This window comes from Petaurus breviceps, unplaced genomic scaffold (genome assembly GCF_028583685.1).
Source record: "Petaurus breviceps papuanus isolate PSGF00001 unplaced genomic scaffold, PetGlider_PUasm1.0 176, whole genome shotgun sequence".
Taxonomy (NCBI): domain Eukaryota; kingdom Metazoa; phylum Chordata; class Mammalia; order Diprotodontia; family Petauridae; genus Petaurus; species Petaurus breviceps.
In genome coordinates this window covers 12762925-12787770 of record NW_027185771.1, presented here as the reverse complement: position 1 = coordinate 12787770, position 24846 = coordinate 12762925, and the positions used below count along the sequence as shown (strand labels likewise).

The 24846-nt window shown below is 41.2% G+C and overlaps 2 protein-coding genes and 1 pseudogene across 2 annotated transcripts in view; 2 read left to right on the top strand and 1 right to left on the bottom strand.

Moving 5' to 3' along the window:
- Positions 1–6495, top strand: part of LOC138159356 (hepatocyte nuclear factor 4-beta-like) — an 82395-nt gene extending 75900 nt beyond the window's left edge. Inside the window, exons 8-10 of the mRNA XM_069085631.1 lie at positions 3599–3835; positions 4940–5089; positions 5863–6495. Coding sequence (XP_068941732.1) covers positions 3599–3835; positions 4940–5089; positions 5863–5996 — 521 coding nt within the window. The 3' untranslated portion in view covers positions 5997–6495. The remainder of the gene's footprint in view (positions 1–3598; positions 3836–4939; positions 5090–5862) is intronic.
- Positions 1–24846, top strand: part of LOC138159358 (centrosomal protein of 19 kDa pseudogene) — a 300984-nt pseudogene that overhangs the window by 105791 nt on the left and 170347 nt on the right.
- ZDHHC7 (zinc finger DHHC-type palmitoyltransferase 7) overlaps positions 13241–24846 on the bottom strand; it is a 41023-nt gene continuing 29417 nt past the window's right edge. Inside the window, exons 5-8 of the mRNA XM_069085630.1 lie at positions 22026–22122; positions 21529–21610; positions 18503–18633; positions 13241–15453 (exon numbers count right to left, since the gene is read on the bottom strand). Coding sequence (XP_068941731.1) covers positions 15277–15453; positions 18503–18633; positions 21529–21610; positions 22026–22122 — 487 coding nt within the window. The 3' untranslated portion in view covers positions 13241–15276. The remainder of the gene's footprint in view (positions 15454–18502; positions 18634–21528; positions 21611–22025; positions 22123–24846) is intronic.

Here is a 24846-nt window from a genome sequence, read left to right as displayed (position 1 = left end):
AAGAAAGAAAGAAAGAAAGAAAGAAAGAAAGAAAGAAAGAAAGAAAGAAAGAAAAGGAATGAAGGAGGGAGGGAGGGAGGAAGGAAGGAAAGAAAGAAAGGAAGGAAGGAAGGAAGGAAGGAAGGAAGGAAGGAAGGAAGGAAGGAAGGAAGGAAGGGAGGGAGGGAGGAAGAAAGGGAGGAAGAAAGGGAGGAAGAAAGGAGGAAGGAAGAAGAGGAATGGGTTAGGGTGACAGGGAAGAGAAACCAGCCAAGGGAATTAAAAAAGGTGGTGAGAAGGAAAAAGAAAAGCATTTAGTATAAAATTGAAGGGAAATCCTCTGTGTCCATCAATGTGGCTTCCTACCCGAGCAGCCTTAGTACAATGCCTGGCATATAGGAAGTACTTAAGCAAGGCTTTTTGCCACCCAACAGAAAGGAGAAGGGGAAGGGAATGAACATTTGCTAAGTGCCTACTGTATGCAGACACTGTTGCTAAGCACGTTACAAATATTATTTCTCTTGATCCTCACAACAGCCTGGGCATTATTATCCACATTTTACAGAGAAGGAAACTGAAAGTTAACAGGAATTAAGTGACTTGCCCAGGGTCACACAGCTAGTGAATGTCTGAGACCACATCTGAACTCAGGTCTTCCTGGGGGCCAGGGCTCCATCCACACACCACCAGTTGAAGGTTTGGGGATCTTTAAGGCTGATGAGGAACCAAGGGAATAACCAATTCCAGCTGCTCCAAGGCTCTGCTTTGGCACAGTGATGGTTAGGAAACTTAAAACCATGCTAAAGAAAAAAGTTCAGACAGAAGTCTTCAAATGCCCAATGGGCTAATGCTGTGGGGGGAGATATTTGGCTCATTTCACTCGGGCCCCACAGGTACACCTGGGGTGCATGGGAGGAAGTTACAGGGAGAGTGTGACAGCCTGCAACATTTGGAGTATGATAGGTAAGGAGTGACACGTCACTGGGCAGGATTCATCCATTAGGCAGGCAGGTGGCCTAGATGACCTCGAAAGTTCCTTCCAAATCTAAGAAAGTGTCTACACTAGAATCAAGGTGGGGGTGGGGGTAGGAGCCTCAAAGTTTTAGTGGGGAGGAGGTTCATTAAGGGCAGTTAGGTGACTCAGTGGATAGAGTACTGGGCCTGGAGTCAGGAGGGCTCATCTTCCTGAGCTCAAATCCGGCCTCAGACACTTACTAGCTGCATGATTCTGGTGAGCAAGTTACTTAACCCTGTTTGCCTCAGTTTCCTTATCTGTCAAATGAGCTACAGAAGGAAATAGTAAACCATTCCAGTATCTTTGCCAAGAAAATCCCAAATGGGGTCACCAAGAGTCAGACATGGCTGAACAACAACACTGAGAAAGAGGTCCAGTGTCTAGAGGACTTGCTTTAGCATCAGGAAGGCCTGGATTCAAGTCCTGCCTCTGCCTCATATCCCACATACTACTCTGTGACCCTGGGAGAGTCATTTGATATCTCAGTGCCCTTCAGAAACCTCTCTAAGACTGTAAGTTATAGAGTGTCCCTCCCTAGAGTTCTCTAAATTGATAAAATCATAGGATCCAAGCTTCAGAGCTGGAAGAAATGCTAAAGGCCACCAAGTCTAAACCCTATCATTTTCCACATGAGAGCTTAAGCACCTTGCCCAGGGTCACACAGTTAGTCAGTCTGAGGCAATCTGACGTCAGGCCTTCCTGATTAAAACTAGAGGCCTCTGGGTCAACAAGAAGGACAGGCTTCTGTACTCATAATCACCATGTCAGCTAAACCCTTTAAATTTTTGAAAGGTGCCCAGGTGCCAAGGTGAATGCCTCAGCCTGCTGGTGTACAGAGGGAGGTACTAAAGGTGGGGAGAGCAGAGCCAGGAGCCAGGTCCTGACAGTAGCTGCATGCTCTCTGGAGGGATTCTAACCTTCACTGGGCCATGAGCCCTTTGGTTGGCTGGGCTCCTTCTGATAATAATGTCTGTAAATTCATAAACTACACATATTACAAAGGAAACAACTTATACTGAAATACACATCGTAGTATTTTTTAAGTTGACAAGCCTCAGGTTAAGAACCCCTGTTGCAAAGGCTTTAATTAATAGTCTCTACTAATGTGGTGCAGTAGATAGAGAGCTAGGCCTGGAGTCAGGAATCCTTGAGTTTAAATCTGGTCACAGAAACTTACCAGCTGTGTGGCCTTGGGCTAGTCCTTTAAACCTCTCTGCCTCAGTTTCCTCAACTGCAAAGTGGGGATAATGCTAGCACCTTCCTCCCAGGGTTACCGTGAAGATCAAGTGAAATATTTGTAAAGCACTTAGAACAGTGCCTTCCTTCCTTCCTTCTTCCCTTCCTCTCTTCATTTTTCTTTTTCCTTTTCATCCTCCCTCCCATTCTTCTTTCCTACCTTTTTTCTTCCTTCTTGCCTTTTTTCTTTCCATCCTACCTTTTTTCCCCTTCTGATGGATTCCTAATAAAGCTGCCCCCAGCCTCAATACTCTAACTTCATTATAGGCCCCACTGTATCTACCTAGCTCCCCCCACCCAAAGTCCTAACTTCTTCATATATGCCTCACTGCTCACTGGAACAACAGATGTGTCCCTGAACTCTTAGTTCCCACAAAAACAGTGTCCATGTGATGGGAACCAGTCACTACCTCTACCTGGTCACTGCCCCCAGACCCATTCCCACAGAAACAGGTGTGTTCTTGTATTCAATCACAATCACATCATCCATCGAGCCCAAGACAGGACCATAATATCTGACTATCTATCTTAACCAGACAGGTCCACAATAGCTAGCCAATTGGAGGGCAACATGAGCAGAAGAAACCATAGATGGGACCCCTCCTCCATTACCTATTCCCTTAACAAACTCCTCCTGCCTTTTAAATAGTAATTATATTCCTCTATTCTATGTAAATTTCTGTTATGCAATGGCATCTTTACCCTATAAAAATCCATCTTGCTTCTCTGAAGTTGCTGTTTCCTCTTGGAATTTAGCCGGGTTCCTGAGAGGCATCAATCTCAATAAATGCCTTTATTTGGATTAGAGGTGGTGTGACTGAATTCTTTGAGACAGTTCCACCACAACACACCATGAAACCTCATCAGTTTTTGAGTGGGCCGAGCCCCCACCTCAACACTTCCTCTTTTCTTTCCTTTTCTCCTCTCCCTTCCCCTCCGCTGTCTCCCTTTCCCTCTCCTCCCCTCCTGCATTGCAGGGGGTCTGGAAATGTCTTTGTGCTGCATATTTAAAAAAAAAAAAAAAGGCAGCAGCCTTGGACATTCCTAATCCAGTGGTCAGAACTTTAAGCAAGGCTCATTGCCTTTTGTATTTATATTTATATCCTTTAATGCCCGGCACAGAGAAGGTTCGTTGACCGGGCCCAAGTCTGATTCAGCCCAGGAATGGAGTCAGTGAGGCTGCAAGGGTGTAACTGCGGACAGACACCAGACATGTGCCAAATGAGCCGAAGCGCTCAGCGAGAACTTTCTACGATGCTGGGATATTGTCGTAGGACGCTCGCCTGGGATCGCGCCTCGGCAGGGGAGCGCGGCGCCCCGGGGGCCTGACATTGTGCCCTCTCCTCTCTCTCTCTCTCCCTCTCCCAGACTGCAAAGGCCTGAGCGACCCTGGGAAGGTGAAGCGGATGCGCTTCCAGGTGCAGGTGAACCTGGAGGACTACGTCACGGACCGGCAGTACGACTCGCGGGGCCGCTTCAGTGACCTCCTCCTCCTCCTGCCCCCGCTGCAGAGCATTACCTGGCAGATGATAGAACAGATCCAGTTTCTGAAACTCTTCGGTATGGCCCGCATCGACAGCCTGCTGCAGGAAATGCTCCTGGGAGGTAGGCGAGGCCCCGCCCAGCCCCGCCCCAGATGCTCCCTCCCGGCCCCGCCCTGTGGTCTGTTCCTCCGGGTCCTGTCCTCCTGCTACCATAGCAACCTGGTGAAGATGGACAGTCAGCTACGCGCAGACTGCGGGCTGCTGGGGGCTTTCACCAAGGCCCCCAGAATGCTCAGTCCCCATTAGGAGCACCTGATGGAAGTTAGAGGTGATCCAGTGAAGAGAGCGCTAGCTTTGGAGTCAGGCAGGCCCGAGTTCAAATTCCACCTCAGACACCTGACAGTCACTTAACCTCCCTCACAGTTTCCTCACCTGTGAAATCGGGAGAATATTAGCGCCTACCTCAGGGTCGTTTTGAGGATTATATGCCAAGTGCTTTGCAGAATTCAGACCACTATATAGATTTTGCTGTAACAAAATTGGGGGTTGGGAGAGGAGAGGACGGGATATGGGCAATGGTGAGGTCCAGACAGCCTGAGGCTGGAATGGAAGGGGGTAGGTGAGGATAAGCTGGGCAGACTTAGAATGAGAGGAAGAGACCGCGGGCCAGACAGATATGGATCACAGGAAAAGGGATGGAAGCAGTGCCCCTTGAGTGGGAGGTGTGGTGGGGCTAGAGGACAGAGATGTGGGATAACAGCAGCTGATAATGATATTAATAGTTTTAATAATCTGGTTGCCTACATACAGTCTGAGCCTCATGGCTGCTCTGTGAAGGAAAAGTAATTATCCCCATTTTACAGATGATGAAACTGAATCTGAGACTTGCCCAGTTTCCCCCAACTAGTAAGTGTTTGAGGGAGAATTCCAGTTCATTTTGTCTAGTCTAGGCTCTACCTTTGGATACATAGAAGTTGGAGGGAAGAGGGAAGATTTAGCTTTTTATATCTTCCCATTTCCCCCCCCCCCCCATTTCTTGACATTCCTTCCTACTTTTCCTTTTTTTTGGGGGGGGTCATATTTTCATTAGCTTTTATTTTCATCACCATTTATTTCCAGGTACACTCCTCCTTCCCCTTGTCATCCACCATAACAGTGAGTACAAAGTACATACTACAGCTAGCTGCAGCCTTGACCCAAGCTTTACCTTTGTGCTTGCTTACAGGGAACACCACAGAGATGCCCCAGTATCATTCTGGGATGCCCAGCTTAAACCTGGAGCCAGTCACAGGCCACATCCTTCCTAACACCCTCGGTTCGGTGATCCAGGCTGCACCCGGGTCAGGCCAGGGCTGCTCTTTTACAGAAGGTCATGGTAAGAACACCAAATAGGGTTCTTACGCTAACATTAGAAAAAAACAGAAGGGTGATCAGAAGAATTGGGCTTTGAGTATGCAGAGGGCAGTCTCTAGAAGAACAGCTGTCACTATGCTGTGCTTTAAGGGGTCCCTGCTCCCAAATCTCAACCTTGCCTCTTGTCATGGTGCCTGAAATTCCACCTTGGAGCTGCTTTTGTGTCTGACAGGGAACTAAAAGACGGAGCCATCTATTAAATGCAGATACTCATGGGAGGCCACACATTAGCAAGGACAAGCTAGCAGCTAGTTAGAAGGCCCTATAGGACCGAGATAGATGTTGGGATTTTCAGGAAATATTGGACTGTCTTCAATCAAAGGTTGTTTACCTGGGGTCTGTGAACTTTAAAAAACATACTTTTCAATATAATTGGTTTCCCTTGTGCTGAATAAAAAACTTTATTCTCAGAAGGGGTTTATAGGTTTCACCATCTGAAAAAGGGGTCCATGACCCAAAAAAGGTTATTTACTCTTGACTTTGATAGAAAATCTTCCTTAAGAGGCAACTTTTTATTTATTTGGTTTTTTTTGGGGGGTGGGAGGAAGAATTGTCAAAAATCACTAGAAGCCAAGTTTGATAAAAGTACTTTAGGCTATCAAACTTGTCAGCCAGTTTAGCTAATAGGTAGTAACTGTGGGCCCTGGTCAAAAAGCTCATTCTACTCTGAGTTTTCAAAGTTTACATTTTAACTAGGAGAGAAGAATCTGAACTAACATCTTTTTCCCTGCTCAGCATCTCCAGACACATCTGTCTCTTCTCCTACAAGCCCTGGGAATGAAGATTACAAACTGGACCCTGCCAGAGGATCTGAGATGCCCATTCAAATACTGCCCCAGACGGTCATACCCAAGCAAGAGATTTTATAAGTCATGAAAACAAAGAGACTTAAGCCCCCCGGGGAAGTCAGCTACAAGCTCCTTACCTTTCCAGATGTGGGCCACCATGACTGCCACAGCTCCACAATCAGCCCAGATTTCAAAGGCTGGAGGATTCCAATGGTCACATCCTGCTGGCTACTCAGTTAATACCAGGATTGTTTGAGGGTCCCTGGATTGATTCTCCAAGACCTCTTTCCCTCTTGCAAATATAAGAGGGCTAAACTTTGGAGACACTTTAAAGTAATTACATCCAACAGAACTGAAAAAGTCACTATGATCTAACTCCATTTGGCAGGACTGAAACCTCTGGTTTCTATCAGCAAAACACAAGGCAACAAAGACCCAACTAATTTGTGTCCTCACCTTGGAATTTTTTAGACCTGGAGGCAGAACATGAACCCCATACATATACAGAGAACAGACACTGAGTGTATTTTTTTTTTAAATAGCCCATTTGCAAATTGGGCAGAGAGGGGTATACTCAGGTATCCACCTGCCAATTTGAAGAAGGGCCTAGCCATCTTTCATTCAATTCCAAAAACATATACTAAGTCCCTATCTGCAAGGTACTATGCTAATCACTGGACTGATTTTTACTATGGGCTCTAACCTCACATCTAGATATCCTTTCCCTGTTTCCACCTTCCTGCTGGTCACACTCTAGCCCATCTTCTCAAAGTATTCCAATATAACATCTACACAATTTCCCACTTCAATGAGGTCACGTCACTACCTTAAAACAGGAATAATTGGTTATTGCTGGGGAACTTTGGTTTGGTTCTGATAAGATACAACAGTATGTCTATCAGTTGTGTAGTGCCAGCTGTGTGGACAATAAAGAAATTACTGAACCCCATTGGCCTCATCTGTAAAATGGGGTAATTGGCAGTTCCCACCTTGCCAGATTGTGGTAAAGGTCAAAGGAGATTATGTAAATAAAGGGAGGAGATGTGAGGTGAACATCCACTATTAATATGAAGTCATGAAGCCTCTCTGCATTGTAACCACCCCACCTCTGCCTCCATTCCCCACTTCAGACTTTCTAATCTCTCAGGCTTCTACTAAACCAGCTTTTCTCAATGGCCGAGTATTTGAATCAAGCAGGTCACAAAAGCCCTTTTGCCTGACACAGATGAAGTGGGACAATAATTAGACTGAGGTTCAAACAGACAGAAACTGAATGTGCAAACAATCCCCATACTGACAGAACTATTTCTTGTTCAGGGCACTTCCTCTCAAAATTACCTTTAAAATCATGCTTATTCCCGGGTATGACAAATCTCTGTCCTATGACAGTGGATCTGAGTTTTGGAAATAGCAGTCATTCAGGTCATAGCAGGTGACTGAAGAAGGGGATCAAATTGGACACAACCATTTGGGTAAAAGAATGAGGGGTGATATACAAAAGGAATAAGCCTGGTTTCAGCTCTGCTTACTAAAGACTCAAATTAAAATAAAGATCTGGTTCTTGAAGGTCACTCCCAAAGAGGATTTGCACACATATTTTAAGCAAAGACAGAATCTTCAGCACAAGCATAGCTTCCCATGGTGACATTGAACAGGATAACATTATACCTTTGGATGTGTAAATTCCAATGTTAAAAAAAAAAATCTGTCCCATGACTTCATAGTCACACCTTATATGAGCAATATAATTAATGCAGGTATTTTCACATTACTCAAGAGTTGTGAAAATGTCTCATTACTAATGACCTTTTTATAGAGCTCTTTAAAAAAACTGATTATAAAAATGCATTTAGATTTTTAAAATACACACATTTTTATATATACACACAGACATATCTGTAACAGACATAAGAACAGATAAAAATATCTGATCAATGTTCCCACATGCATAAAGCTGCCTATCTGGAACCTCTTGAACAATTTTCCATGTACAGTATTAATGCTCAAAAATTCTAGAAAGCTGTGGTATTTCTCTTCGCTGAGGTCGGCCTACAGCATGAAAATGTCATTATTGCAATGTGTGTGTCTTGTTTTCTCGGCCTTAAAAAATCTTGCTTTTTCCAACTGGAAAGACGGAAATCACACCAATATTCAGAAATGCTTTGTCTTGAAACTTCAAGCCAGAACACGGCAGTAAAATCGAAGATATGCTTATGTACCTTAAAAAAGCCTTGTATGCCAAAGACACCACCATCTACCAACTGTGATGCTAAATGTCAGCCAATGAAACCCAAAAATGACTGTTGATTTTTGTTAGCCTTAGCAGGTAAACCTGTAATCGTTACTTAACACATGACCAGTGATCAATATCATACCAGAAAATGAGTTTGACTATAATCATGCAATAACCAGATCGCAATTTTCTCGTGAACTCAGGAGTCATTTTTTCAGGCATTAACTCATGAACTTTCAGTATCTTACAAGGCAGATAAGTGATTTTAGTTGGAGGACTTTTTTCCACATTGATTTGGCAGATCAGGAAATGGAATCCATGTCAATAATTCAAAATCCTTTTTGTGCTTCTCATAAATTACATTGGTCCATCACAACAATGCCTAGATATTTGAGGGAAGGGGCAAAAATCCTGACTGGCACACTGCTGAGTGCAAGAGCCATTTTCACTGATCCCAGACAACCCTAGAGGTCTCCAAATCCAGTGTGATGATATAGGTAATTTCCCCAATTGCAATCATACTGGCAAGGAAGCAAAGGGCAGAGCCCAAAAGAGGTCTGTGATAACAGGATTTTCAGGGTGGCCTAGGACCAATAAAGATGTGTGCATACTGGCTGTGGAGGAGCAGGGATGTACTAGGCAGTGTGGGGCAGAGGTCTTCCCCTGGCATTAGTACACTGAGGGGAGGTTCCAGTGGCCCCCTGCCACTGCTTACCAAACACTCAAATCAAAACAATGAGATGCAACAGAAGACGAAAATCAGTAAAGCCTGACAAGTGTTCTGTTTTTACCAGATCTCTTCCTTATCAGTGTGATGCCAAAGCTAATTCTTGTTTCCCCTAAGGGTCTCTCAAAAACAGTATTTATTGACTACTGACTCTTTTCCCCACAGTTGCTGGAAGGAGGCAGGTAGCTGCAGAACTCTATGCACACATGGGTATTATAGGCATCACTTTGAATTTGTTTGTCTTTACAATTTCTGGGTTTCTTTTTCCAAATAAATTCAAGGCCATTACACAATACAAAATTTGTGTTTGACTCTTCTATTAGTGAATGGGAAATTCTGCTCAGGGGATTCTGGCTCCTTAGTTTCATTGGCTATCACTAGAAGCAAAGAAATAAGCATTTATTGAGAGGCTAGTATGTACTAAGTATTATGTGCTGCACAAACATTATCTCATTTGATCTAGAGAGAATCATAACCCAAGTTCTCACTGCCTTGTGCTAGGATGGCCTGGAAGCTGCTTTTGGATTCTACTGCCCAGTGATTCTCTTGGTTAATGATGTTGGTGACCTACAAGACTTTAATATTGTCACGTGTGGTTGGTTACTAAGACAAGTGGAGGCAGCTGTCTAGGGGAACTGAGGAAAAGGATGAGGTGAAAGAGAGCATTACCAAGCAAACTGGTGATACTGCTGGCTGACAGCAAGCCCTTTTATCTAGGCCAGTCCTAGCAAAGTAAGACTTACTGCTGTCAACTACTCTAGCATAAATATACAGCTATCCTACATCTCCAATCAAAAATGGGATGCCTGTGGGGCGGCTAGATGGTGCAGTGAGTAAAGCGCCGGCCCGGAGTCAAGAGGACCCGAGTTCGGTTCCAGCCTCAGACACTTAACACCCACAGAAAAAAACTAGCCATGTAACCTTGGGCAAGCTACTTAAAAAAAGCAAAAAAAAAAAAAAATGGGATGCCTGTTATGTCAAATAGGTCCCACTTCAGTCAGGGTTGAAAAACCAATCCTGTTATAAATGCATTGTTACTGAAGGCAATTCAATCAGCGAGCACCTATGAGCTAGTCATAGAATATACAAAGGCAAAAAATAAAGTTTTTGCCTTCAAGGAGCTTATAAGCTATTTGGGAGGAGGAGGAGGGGAGGAAGACCACATTAAACTTTTGTTTCCATGCCTAACCTTCATCAAATAGCAGCTCACACTGAAATAGTGCTTAAGATCTGTGAAACATCTGATCCAATTCCCTTTTATCTCTACTTCATCAACCATAAAACTTATTTTTTCAGTCTATCAAAGGGATTGCGGTTTTTGTCTGTGTGGGAATTTTCTCTACTGAGATCAGTACCTTGATAGCTTTTCATGAGTTGCTGTGTCAAAAACTGTTTATTACCTGGTCCCTGATCTCGTGCACTTAGCTAAGCTGGCCCTGGTACAACCTTCTGGTGCCTGACTCACTCAAAGTCTCTACAGTTTGATAGGACCAGCAATTACCACAGGCTAAACAGATAGCAAGTGTTAGAGCCAGAATCTGAACCTCAGTTCTGAATCCAAATCCAGCCCTTTTCCCACTACTGACTCCTGCTTTTCACAGACACAATAAATAATGACTGGGTAGGTTTCTCCCACAATGCTCATCTGCATTAGCCTTTGCTCAGGAAAACCTCCAGTTCTAACATAGTTTATCTCCACACTCTCCCTCCTCCCCATCACTTCATATAGAAGAAAGTGAGCTCCCCAAATGACAGTCAGAGCTCTTTCTATAAATCTCAAAGCTTTACTGGGTCAACCTCTCCGAGGTTATCACCACTACCATGTCCCCCTCTGTGAAGTCTGTCAAGACTCCCAAAGAAGAGGGCAGCTGGTAGGGACATTCACCTTATAACCCTGCCTTCTGGGGGGACTTGTCACATTTCACATACTGTGAGGTAATTCACATCAGATTTCCTATATTCTGTCCTCCTTTTCCCCACACAGTGACCTTAAGGTTTCAGGAAAATGCTGAGTAGGCCCGGCCTAAAAGGGTTGGGATGGTCCAATTAGAGTGATAATTATCAATTTATTCATCATAGATGGCTACAATAGAGGACAAGTTAAGTCACTGTTTGCCCCAGTTAGGGTAGGGCTTTGAAGTTAATAAAACCAAGTCTCACTTGTCTAGAGCACACTTTTCTGCTGTTAAATAGGTCTATAAAAAGTGTGTGTAAATTTAACATCACACCAACTTCTCACCCTTGAGTAAGATTATCTATCACCATCCAATAAATACAGTCAATGTGCATGTTGGTGTTATAGACCATTAAAACTTTAATTCAGAAGATGCCTTTTGGTATGCAGGGGCTTCAATAATACTGGCAGACTGAGTCAGGAAGCCCCCACTAAGGCCTATTGACATCTCAGCCTAAAACTTCGAAAAATAGCCACAAAATGAAATATGATTTAAGCCCAATCTCAATTTGACCCTATTTGACCAAAGGAGTCATTACACTGAATGAAATCTTTTTTGTTATACAACAGACTTTAAATTCCACTGTAACTAAAACTGTAGGAAACAACCCTTTATTTCTAGCTAACCAGAAATTTGGTCCTCACTGGTAAGGAGGAAGCTAATGCTATTCTCCTCCTTCTCTGCTGGAATACCAATACACTACACTGTTAGACCAGCCTGCTGTTTCTCATTTACTCATCCACAAGTATTTATGAAGTGCTTACATATATGTTGCACAGTGTCACGACCTGCAAGACAGAAAAGACCAAGCTCTTAACTGAAGTCTACACAGACTTAACGGTCCTTAGAAAGAATTTGGTTAGTTCCTTTTCTTCTGGCAAGGTGTGAAGCACTGTGCCCATTTTATAGATGAGATGAGGACCAGATGAGCTGAGTGACTGACTCACAAGGGTGGAGTGGGATAAGGGAAGAATTGGAACCCAAGATTTCTTTTATTTTTCTGAAGTAAGCACTCTTTGTTATATTCAACTGCCTCTCAACTACCACTGACTCTTCCTGTAGGGGAAACCAGTCCCTGTCTTCCCAGATTTCATTTTACTCCACTCCTGTATAATATCCACATTCCCTGATTTCGTCCAGTCTTCCCTCTTCTCTTTGCCTATACTCAGACCACCCCATCATGCCAGGAACGACCTGCTCCCCCATCCCACCCCAGATGTCTAAGGTTCTCCCCTTTCTTAATGGCACATATCAAGGTGCCACCTCCTCTACAAAGCCTCCCCTGCCTCCCCATTAACATGCTCACCTTTTCTTCAATACTGGAAGCTACTTTGCCTTTTAGTGCTCTTGGAGGCATTAAGCTCTCTCCCCCTTGCACACTACCTATGTAAATGCCTTTTCTCTTTGCAGGCACTCTACATCCTGTCTTTGCATCCACAGTGCCCAACAGAAGGCTGGGCACACAAAGTGGCTAGGAAACGTTTGCCAAGTGAGTATTTAAACGGGTCCATACCTATCTCTAAGGCTCCACAAGAGAACCTGGTCCTAAAGAATCCTCTGAGCATCAATTTCATTTGGCTCTAACAAAGGGAGAGAGTAAAACTGCACAGATGTATATCTAGTCACCAACCAGCCACTGTGAAACACACATCATGCCCACCATCCTGCTGTTTCTTTCTTTAAATACACCTCAGGGATATTTTCCGGTGTGCAATGATGACATATTTACACCAATTCTATAATTACGTGGCATGGATGTGACTGCAGTCAAGACAGATCATGATGGACAAGTCAAGAAGCTGCTAATATTAACGGAAAACACCTCATTGATAATGAGGTAGGAAACATCAAGCGATATTTTTTTCAGCTAATGTAAACCATCTCCTCGGAGAACCTAAAAGAAAATCAGGTGTTTTGACAATATTGAACAAAAATCCATCTGAAATATAACGCATACATCCTTACAAATAAGTCTGTTCTTGGTGACAGGTAAGCATTATGATCGTGCTAAAATCCAGGCCGGTGGTGTGCAGGGCTATCGGCCCCCAAATTAAACGACCTCAGAGTTTTGTGCTGAAGGAGAAAGCAGACAGAAGACTTTTCCCTCTGGCTGGCTATAACTTTGGTCAGCTATATTCTACTACCTTATTTTAAACAGAACTGTCGGGGCTGAATGTAGCTCCACCTTCAGAGTAAGGCCTGGGATCACAAACACATGCTAGAGAGTTGAATTTATGATATTGGAACTCTTTGACAGTCAATAAATATTCTTTGGAAAATTCAGCTTGGATATTAGAATTATTCCACAGGTCCTGAAAATTGGGTTAGTAAATGTCATAGACTTCCTTCAAATAAAAATTTTCCTTCAAAAAAAAAAAATTCAATGAGCCAAGGAAAGAAAGAGACTAAATCCAATGAGACCCGATATCATTTAATTACCAACTTTGAGAAATGTCAATGAATGGCTTTATTTTATATAAAAATTACAATGAAAGGGGTTGAAAAAGCCAAGTAGACCTGATTTCACACACACACTTGCTAAGTCTCACAGGATTCAAACTCTTAATAATCTTCAAGCAACAGACTATACCGTTTCAAAAGCCTCATGATGAAGCCTAATATATGCTCCCAACAGATGTGCAAAAAAAGGATTCTTTTGGAACTTGCCTCCATTGTCGATCATGCCACATCTAAGTTTTTGCTTTTCTGGCTGCTCTTGATCAATTTCCTAAACCTTACACACATTTCTGTGGTGATCTTACACCAATGAAATTGCTTTGTTCATTTGGCTTTTGTGTGCTGGGCTAATCACTTGGTGAATTCCATCTATACTAGTATAAGATTAGAATACACATGTTCTTGGAAGATCTTCACAGATAAACAGAAAGGCATTGTGTCCAGAAGGAAAATACCAAAATGTTTAGTGTGGGAGATCAATTTAAATAAGGAAGACCTCTTAGCATGTTATAAATTGCTTCTAGATGCTTCTGACAAAATATACACAAGCCAGGTGAGTTTAAGGCAATATTCCCCCCTCCCCACCCATCCCATCCCATCCCATCCCACTGCTTTTAAAGGAGCTGTTCACTGCTCAGGCAGAATTCTCCGCTACACACCTGTTCTCATCAATTGTAGTGTGAGGAAAGAACAGCATTAATGACAGTCCCCCATCTAGCTCTAGGCATTCTGGTAGTTCAGTTTTATTTCTGTTTCTTTCTAGGAGAGTTGCAAATGTGTGCTCTGCTCTCTTCTGCACCAAAGCCACAAAAAGAAGAGCTGATGCCCTATGAATTATTTCTTTAAAGTTGTGGTGAAATGCACACTGATTGGCCTTCACTGTGGGGGTTATATGATCTCCTCCTTTCTCAGACTAACAATGCAGCATTGAGATGCACAGAGATTAAGGTTTTCTAACATGAGGCTTGACTCTTCTTTACCAAGAGTGACATTCACCCAGATAATGCTAATTTGGCTAAAAAAAAAAAAAAACAAAACAGCTCCAGCTCCTTTACGCTCTCAAAATTTTAAAATAATTAAACCCACACAAGATCTTAAAAAGGGAAAGGGGAGGGGAGACAACTGATTGTTCTTTGGATCTGTAGACTATCCAATTGGCAATACATTCATAGTTAGTCCCAAAGGAGGATATCATAGCAGCTTTTTCCTCTTCCCTGAACATAGGTTTTTAAAAATAGCTTGCCATTAAAAATAAAAATTTTAATTTTTTAAAAAAGGAAAAACTTACATATATTAAACTTGCTGCTAAGATGAAGAAAATATTTTGTCCTGGGGTTGGGCAGGTGAGGGGAAAAGGAAGGAAGCAATGATAAGTGGGGGGAAAAATTAATGAGTGTACCTGACATTTACCTATGCTGCTCAGTGCACACAGATCTTTTGCAACTTAATTATAAGAGAGGACAAAAATGAAAAGATTGAAATGTATCTCTAAGAAAGGGTTCCTGTAGTGTTAAGATACAGGAAAAGCAATAACGGAATGGAATTACATGGTAAACAGAAACTCCCTGATGCTACTGGCTTGAGAATTCTTGTTCACTGGGGATTTTTTTTCCATGATTGACAAATGCAGCTCAGTACACAGGATTTTTAATAAAATAGCATATGTAATACCCCAAACAACATTTGATCAAATGAAAAAGATTTAGCAAAAATCATAATCTCACAGTAGAATAATGACATTTGGCTTTTTTAGTGTGGCCACATGCCTTTCATTAGTGGTACAGCTGAAAAGTCATTACAGCATCCAGTTAACATTTTGGAAAATTTGGGATCTCCGTGACTATAAATGTATAAAATTCTGCTTGCTACAAGCAACTGGTTTGTGTTGGTTCAGTCCCCATTGGTCACAGATAATATGTCGATAGGCTTTCAAACCCCAAATAAATATCCTAGAGTGCATTTGCAAGTTCCAGTATGGGAAAGTGGGCCTCACACAGAAAATTCTGGACCACCTCTCTTTGACTTCAGTAGGAATCTCCTGATTCGAAATCCTGCAAAAGGATTCATCCATAGAATTGAAGGCTGGCCCCCAAAAACAGACTTCATCCCTTCCCATCGGAGCCTCCGTTCCCAAGTTGGCTTTTCACTTTTCAGTCTTTCAATCTCCTGTGCACAAATAAATAATAACATTACTGCTTGACAATAGACAGTTAACACTGAATGGGAATTAAGAGTTAAATGAGTTCACTTTTTACAATTCCTAAAATAAATCAAGTTAAACTATATATTTGTTTTTTATTTAATATTGGATATTTAAAGAAGAGAGACAAATATATATGTATATATATGCTTTTTGTGTGTGTACATAAACAATGTTTGTATATGCATATACACACACATATATAGCATAAATATAAAGTTAATAGCACACATATTTATACCTATACACACAGAGTACATATGAAGTACTACTAAGTATGATAGGAAAAAAAGCATGAACAGCTGGGGCCATGAGCAAAGATTTCATACAGAAAGTGGTGTCTGAGCTACATCTTACAAAACCATTAGAATGCTGAGGCTGGGGATAGGGAGGAATACATTCCAGGCACAGGGAATGGCCAGTAGAAAGGCACAAAGATAAGAGACAGATGTCATTAGTGAGGAACAGAGAGACGGTCAGTTTGGCTGAATCGTAGAGCAGAAGAGAAGTAATATCGAGTGAATTCCTGTTGAAATAGGTTAGAGTCAGGTTGTTCAGAGTTTAAAAGCTAAACAGAGTTTATATTTTATTCTATAGGCAAGGAAGCCAGTGAGGTTGACCGAGTATGGGAATTACATGGTCATATCTACCCTTAAAGAAATGATTCTGGTAACATTCTGTAGTACAGCCTAGAGTGGTAAGAGATATGAGGCCAGGAGACCACATAGGCTGTTATCACAATAACCTAGGGAAGGGGTGGCAGAAACCTGAGGCGGTGGGAACCCCATCTGAGGTGGTAGCTGTGTGAGTGAAGAGAAGGCAGCAAGTCTAAGAAATGTTGTGATGGTTGAAAGGGTAAGATTGGATAATGGAATGATTAGGTGGGGATAGGAAGACTGAAGAGTTGAGGATATTGCCAATACCATGCATCTGAGATAATGGAAGGATTGTATGGCCTTCAAGAAAAACAGGAAGTTTGGAATGAGATTTAGGGAGAAAGATAATCAGTTCAGTTCTCCCCAGTTGGTACTACAAATAGCATACAATCAGGTCCTTTTACTTAAAAGAAAGTTTAATGGGATGATTAAACAAAAACACCTTTTGGGACTGGGCTTTCTTTCTGTTCTGAGTAACTTCACTGTAACATGCTCAACAGTAGCCATCTTCTGAGAGACAGAAAGAGCTCTGTAGTAAATGCAGCACCCCTGACTCTGCTAATGGAGGGCTATTTAAAGGAACCTAGGTTTCAATTCTCATTGACTTTACCTCCTCATTTGATGGCTACCACCAACAATATTAAACATGTTCTGGAAGACAAGGACCCTCACATTTATTTGAAGCTCTGCTGCACGAGGTCTCACTTTCCAGAAACACAAACATCACAAGAGTATGCTCTGTACATATTTCTTTGAAAAAGGGCTCATCACAAGGCAACTTTAGCTATAATTCAATGTTTTCTTTCTGTAGAGCATTATTTGTATTCTTTTTTAAGTATCGCAGGTCATACAAAATAACATAGAATGTTTAGGAAAAGAATCTGCACACATATTGGAGAGCACATTTATAAGAATATTAGCAAGGAACAGAAAGTCTTTTGCAAGTGATACTCCACAGTAGCGACATCTTCATAAATAACACACAATTGAATGAAAAATGTAGAGAATACCAGCTCATTCTGTGCTTACTGTCAGCTGAGTATAAAAAAAAGTACTTGACTCAGTAGAGCAAAATTCTACCTAAAGGCTCTCATCCAACAAAGTATTTTCCATGCAACTATGAAAAACTATTCTTGATTCCTTAAATAATATGACAACAGAAATAACCTTGTTTGACCACCCTCAGGATCGTTAATAGCAGGCAAGTTGTAAACAAGAAGATTTATATTTGCCAACAGTGCCACTGTCACAGAGGACATCTGGGAACAGAGTCCAACCTGAAGAGGGGTTCCCTATAAATGGTAAGGTCCCCTAAAAGCTACTGCTTATCCAGGAGAGAAGGAAAAGGGCAAAATGGAAAGAAACACCTAAAGTTCAGCAGACTCCAGTGGAATTCCTTATCTGCTAACATTGTGCGAACTGTATGCAGAACATGGCTAATGGCGCAGCTAGGTGGCGCAGTGAATAGAGCACCAGGCCTGGAGTCAGGAAGACCTGAGTTCAAATCCAACCTCAGACACTATATACTTACTAGCCATATGACCTTGGGCAAGTCACTTAACCCCAATTGCCCTCCAAAAAGCAAAAAAAAGAAATACATAAGAACTCTGATGAATTAATGACCAGCCAGAGACTTTGCTACCCACCGCCTGACAGAAATGTAATGGACTCAAGGTACAGAATGAGAAAGAAATTTTTGGACTTAGCCAATATGGGAATTTGTTTTATTTGATAATGTAAACTTGTTGAAAGTATATTTTTCTTCCCAACTGAGGGTGGTGGGATGGGGAAGGGTGAAGTGAAAGAGGGAAGGGAAAAGAAAAGCTAGAAAGATGGAGACTTGTGATAGATTTGTCCCCCCAAAAGAAAAAAAAAGTACGAGTTATGGAAGCATTTTTAAAAATATATAGAAGAGAAATGAAGTAAACAAGTCAAGCAAGACAGCTTTGAAAGTTACATACTGAATTTATTACATACTTAACAGGAAAAGCAACCTACATGTAGTAACAGAGCTTTATAGTTTCACACAGAATCTTTATTCTATTCTGAATGAGGAAATGCTCATTTTGTTTGATATGTCTTAAGTTCAGAATTTTTAAAAAATAAATAAATTTAAGAAAACACACTAGCCCTGGAGTCTGTTGACAAGGGTTCAAATTCTCCCTCTGATATTTGTTTTCTATCTAACACTGGGCAATCATTTAAGCACCCTGGGCCTCAGCTTTCTCATTTACAAAATAAGTGGGCTGGACTAACCCCTCAGAGGACCTTTCCTGCTCTGGTCTGTGATCCAATGGTCCGAAGATCCCTAAAACCTCCATCTCAGAGAACGGCACAGAAAGCAAAACTCCAACCCTACCGTTTCGTCGTTGCATATTGAGTGGATCTGAGTGCCAAACATGACTGCGGTGAAAGTGAGAAACAGAAGACCCTCAAGGCACAAGAAGATCAGCAGGATTACAGTTACAGGTGGAGAAAAATCACTGCATTCTGTGAAAGAGGTCAAGAGAATCATCCTTTAGGATAAAAAGCATATACCCAAACTGTGTCACTGTGAACAAGAAGTTCACTTCCAGAAATCCTATGCTCCTGATAGTACAAGAGCAACTGTTTCTATCTTGCAGAAAGGCAAACCCAAATGCAAACAGAGGCTCCAGGGCCCCTCAGAAAAACAGGGTTCTCTGTTTGGGTGTCTCTGAGGCCTGGAAAGGTCAGTCTTACACCAATACAAAGGATGCCTGACAATTCTGTTTCCTAGTCAATGGTTTCACTGTCTGATTAGGTCGGAAACTGTTTGGTTTTTGTGAATGGTCAAACAAATAAGCTGGGATGTTTTTTTTAGTTTGTTTTATAGTATAATAGAAATTACATTATTTTTTAAACTGTGTAGGAAATTTAAAAATCAAAGTAATTTACCATCCAAGAAAGTACAAAAAATAAACAACTTTCATCTTTCTACAGAGAAGCTGCTGACTACTAAACAATATTCGTGTTTGAGCAAAGCTGGCCTGTCTCATTTCCAAAGAGAAATAACTATGACAAGACGCACCTTTTTCTCTATGCACAATACAAGCATGCCTCTTTACAAATAGGCAAACTCACTTGTAGTCGAGCATATCACCACTTGTGGACAACACAATTTTTAGCCTCAAAAATGGAGAAAGTGGCACAGCACAATCAGGCAATTGTTAATTCAAGTGGTAATGAATTCAAAGTAGCTCTCATTGGGCTACCAAGAAAATAAATGGTTTAGAGCCCACTCTGAACAAATATGCACATGCTGGCTTACATTCTAAATTATTTGAGTTCATTAAAATAAGAGTTATTTTTCCTTTATATGCCTGGTCCTTTAAAACAAAGATTGATTTTTCATACCACATACAAAACTATAGACATAGATGATACAATGCTTAATTTTGTGTATTTTTACTTCTCGTTCTCATTCAGCTTAAATGGACTGGACACTAATTTTCTTCCATACTTGGGCTCTAAATGAGAAAACTGGCAAAATAAAAGTTCAATACTTTCTGTTGCATATTCAGAACTTTCTCATAGTCCCAGCCTAGAAGTACTGTTTCCTTGTGGCCCAGGCTGCATTTTTCACCTCTACCTACAGTTAGCTCTCACATCCTCTGCTGACTAACTGCGCATGGCCTGCAATTCAGCAGAAGCCCGAAGGAAAAGTTTGAGAGAACGGAGGAGACCACTGCATCCTTGGACAGCATTTCAGTCCAGTAACTCCCCACCCTGATTCATCCACCAGGAAAGGCCTTTTAAACAAAATTGGAATTACCAACCCTAACCCCCTTAACACACCCAGGGAAGAGCTAAACCAGACACACAGTGAGCTGACACAGGGAAGGGAATGCTGCTCAAGCTGGCGTTTCTAACACTGTCTGAAAGGTTAATACCATAAGTCTCCACCAGAGCTGAGGGAGGAGGGGGACAGGATGGGAATCTGGACTATTTTCTAGTTCTTCCTTTGTTGAGCTATTATGTGACTTTAAAAAAAAAAGTGTTATAAATGTCCAGGATATCAAAATCAAGTCAAATATAAATGATTTCTCAATTGTTAGTGCTGTTTTCTAACAGATATGACTATATCACTTACCTACTGTATCATAAAATTTCTCCCTTCTCTACAGTAAATGCTTAGGTAGGCTTTAAGAAAACTAAATGTCTTTCTCTTGAAATTTTTAGACAAAAACAACACAGCCATCTTTCTAAAAATGGTTGTGTCAAGTCTTATCCCAAAGAAGGAAAATTAATTATCTAAGTCTCTTGCTCTTAAAAAGATAAAAAATGTTGACAATAGGTAAAAGAAATAATTGTCTTTTTTATCTTGCTCTCTCTCCTATTAGTGAAGGAAATTTGGTTAAAAAAAAGTGTCACTGATAATGTTTTGCACTCATTTGCAAGGTCATCCTAATCAGTGATGCTATCCTATCACTCAGAGCTTACACAAAATCTAAAATATGTCCCTGAACCAAGTCAGTAAGACATCTGATATTCTATCTTCCGTGAGAGGCAGTCCTTTTGAAGCAGTAATTATATCACTATTGGCATTCAATGACAATACTCAACTTCAATGAATGGGAATTCACACTGAATACATACACGTTGCTAGATAAATGCTTTGGAGGGTTGTTTTTCCAGTAATGATCATTAATCTGTACTGACCAGGCCCTCTGTAACCGATCACTGCATGTACAGGAGAACTGCCTAAAGTGAGAGGTGCAGTGCGTGGCTGTGACAAACCCAAGATCACTGGACCTGAGAGGACACAAGCCTCCAACGACTTTAACAAGAGTAGGCTCATGCTCTCACTACTCACACTCACATTGCACACATGCTCTGACACACTCACATGCCTAACTAAAAAGCATGTAGTTAGAGAAAGCAAGAGGAAGAGGGGGAGAAGAATAAATTTTACTAAAGCAGGACAGGCCTACATGTCTCCATTTTAAAGAGTATAAAAAATTTTAAACAAATCAACTAAGATGGGAGAAATTTCTGGTAGGAATGATATTCTAAAAGGTGGCAGAAAAGAATACTAATTTCTACCTAGGCACAGTATCTGCAACAAGCAAATTATATAACCCTCCAAAGAGCCAAATATGCATATGACTGTAAGGGAAAGTTGATTATACGGCTTCACTGTGGTACTGGAGATAGAAAGTCTTGGTGTCATAATGTAAAGACCATCTCATCTGCTAGAAAAGCATTCAATGACAACAAAAGAGGTTCTCCTAAACTAAAGAGTATTCTTTCTTTAAAGTGTTTGCGATTAGGTATAACATTTTGTTTTTTTGCACATGCAACAGTATGGTAATGCTATTTCTGTATTTCTACAAACAATTTTTATACACCCAGGTATGTGCTTACCAGTCCACTGCCCTCGGACGCAAGAAAAAAACTGAAATCCACACAGGATCAGAGCATGAGCTGAAGACAGGGCTATATACATCTGGAAAAAAGAAAAAGTAGGAGGGAATTACAAGGCTGTGATCTGCTGTGAACAGAAAAGGCTTATGGATGTTAGTTTTCTTTCTATTCAGTTTCAACTGACAAGTAAAATCAATGCACTAAGCACACAGTGATAAAAGTTTAAATAGTGTGACATTTATTAGCATCCCAAAGTCACCCTGGAAAAATTCTTCTGTGGAGAGCAACAGAGGGTATTTATGGCCCAGGCCTAGGGAGGAGAATACATGCAGCACACAACTAAGAGCCATGCAATTGCCACAACTTGTGCCTCACTGGGATAGAGAGCTAAGGAGGAATCGGCTCAATCTTAGGAGAAACGTGCCTGCCAAAAACAAATTTAGAGTCAAAAGACTTTGACAATCACCACAAACAACCAAAATTTAATTTTTACTCACGGTAAAGAGCACAAAAAACCTCTGATTTTTTTCTCCCACACAATTGTTCACCCATGGGCAATGGTGATCCATCTTCCGAATACATCGCTTACAAATACTGGAAAACGGAAGTTTTATTATTTTTAATATTTTAGCATAGCAGACTATCAGAATAACACAACTAAAACAAAAGGGCAGAGAAAATAAGGAGAAAGGAAATTAAATTGAAATGTCAACAATCCCATTAATTTTACAATTTACAAAACCTGGTTGTGTCTCAAAAACTTCAGAGCATAAAGTACATAGTACAAGATTCCCAGGCCAGGCCACAGACCTAACTAACATAATGACAATCTAACCACAACATTTTAAAACAATGTTTCTGCAGGGAAACATGTCCTTCATTCCAGTCTTACATATTCACACAGCCCCCAGTGCTCTAACAGCAACAAGAAGACTTTCACAGAGGTAGCTTTAGGGATAGCTGCTCCACCGGCCTTGGTCATGTCCTACACTGTTTCTGAGGGGGGAGGTGGGGTCTGAGGTGCTAGGAAGTCAGGGTCTCCAAATAATAAAGCCTGACAGGATAGCATTCTGTTGGGAGCTAGTCTTTTTCTTCAGAGGAACACAAGAATCAGCTCTCAAGTGGTCACTGCTCCTACTCAAGGCTTCTAACCAAGATTTCTTTCTTCTCCCGTAACCACTGCAAACTAGAATAAAGTCTCAACACTTCTTCCCTACCTTGCTGTTCCTGTCACAAGCCCTTCTCCCTTTGGGGGTTTTCTAGTCTGCCTAGCCACAACAATTGGAAAACAAAGCTTTTATCAAAACTATGGCTCCTGACCTTCCCTTTTCATTTAGATTATGGAGAGAGGAAAAAAGGTGCTCACAGATAGTTAGGCTGAATCTTTTAAAAGCTGACAAAGACAGAGGACTTTTGCAAGGTGATTTGCTCACAACAACCCTGGGAGGTAAAGCAGTACCAATATTTTTATCCCCATTTTCTATCAAGGCTGAAAGAGGAAGTGTTGCCCAGTCACACAGTAGCTTGGACCTGAACTTAAAAATGTAAGCGCTGACTTCAAGGAGGATTGTGTCTACTTGAAGCAGAAAGACTGTTGGGGCAAAAAGAAGTAAACATTCATATACCTATTAAAAGAAAACTCACTAAGAGAAATTGGAAGAAAGGAGAGAAAATACTGATAAGATAACACCACGGGGGTACTGATGTGGGATAGAGAGGAGAGGCAAATGAGAATTTTTACCTTGTCCAGCCCACCCCTCCCCCCCAGTCAGGGAAGAATCTGTTCTGTCCTAGTCTAGGATAGGAACTGGGGTTCAAAGGAGAGGGGAGATTCTAGGCAGCAGCAGATCCAGTCCCTGTACACAGCCAGAGTAGTCATTTCACAGTGACTGTTTCTATGTCTAAAGTTCAGGACTGCCTGCCTTACTTACTGCACCCATGTAAAAAACAAACCATATATATTTATAGTTACAGCTCTTCAAAGCAATGGCTTGCAACCCATGGGCTCTGGAATTCCCAGAAAAGGCCTGTGTATATGTATACCAGGTATGGTTATTGTGATGCTGACTAAACAAATCTCAGATCTCAAAAGATCTCACACTTATTATGTCATTTTAAAACATCAATGTTATTAATAAAATATATAATTGTTATTAATGAAATGCATTCATGAATTCATAGTAGCCTTCTAACATTAGCTATATTTCCTCAGGAAACAGTAACTGTTTCCTAATATGTTACAAATATTAACCAGGGGTGTCTGAAATTTTTGGCATTACAATAGGATCACTGTGGTTGAAAAAGCTAGAAATCACTGTTTTAAAAGTCTATACAAATATTGAGTGAACACAAATTACTTTTGTAGTAGACTATTTTCTAAGTACTGCAGACACATGAAAAAATGCCAAGGATGCAATGGAATTGCATTATTCAGAATTTAATGATAACACAGCTAAAAAATAAAATATTGCCACAATTTCACAATTTTCCAAATTTATAGCTAGAATTCAGACAGCCATCTAGCAATGTGTAATGACAACAGCAGTAGGTCTGGAATCAGGGGACCTGGTGTGGTTCTAATCCATGACTCCTTTGAAGCCTCGGTTTCTATAACTGTACAATAAGCATGTTAATACACTAGCACTGCTTACTTTTTAGTGGAGTTGTGAGTTGTGAAGAAAACAACTATGCAAACCTTAAGATGCTAAATAAGGATGCATTATTATTACTGGGCTAATATTCATTTTCCAGGCTCTCAGTTTTAAGTGTATTAACATGATAAAAGCAACTTATAAATACAAAGAATGATAAAGGCTAAGTATCTCCAACCACACAATAAATAACAAGCCATACCATCCAATCACATTTACAAGTTTTTGGCAGAAAATGCCCCATTTTAATAGCTCTAACAATCAAATGACTAATGGTTAATTTGAGGGGCAATAACAGATGAGACTATTGGGAAAGGCCCTGTGTGGAAGCATACCTGAGCTATTCTTTGAAAGAAGCCAGGGTATTCTTTTTGGGGTTAAGAGACTTATCCAGGGTCACACAGCTAATATGAGGCTGGATTTTAACTCAGATTATCCTGACTCCAGGACTGGTTTCCCTATATGCTGTACCACCTAGCTGCCTTAGAGCCAGGGTATTCTAAGAGGCAGGTAAAAAGAGAGTACAGAAGGGAGCAGCCTAGGCAAAGAACAGAGACAATAAGTGGAATATCCTGCGGAAGGAACAAGAAAGCCAAGAGAACACTCACTTATATAATCTCTGTGAAAGGGAGGAATGTTTCCTAAATCTGCAAAGGCAGACTGGAGC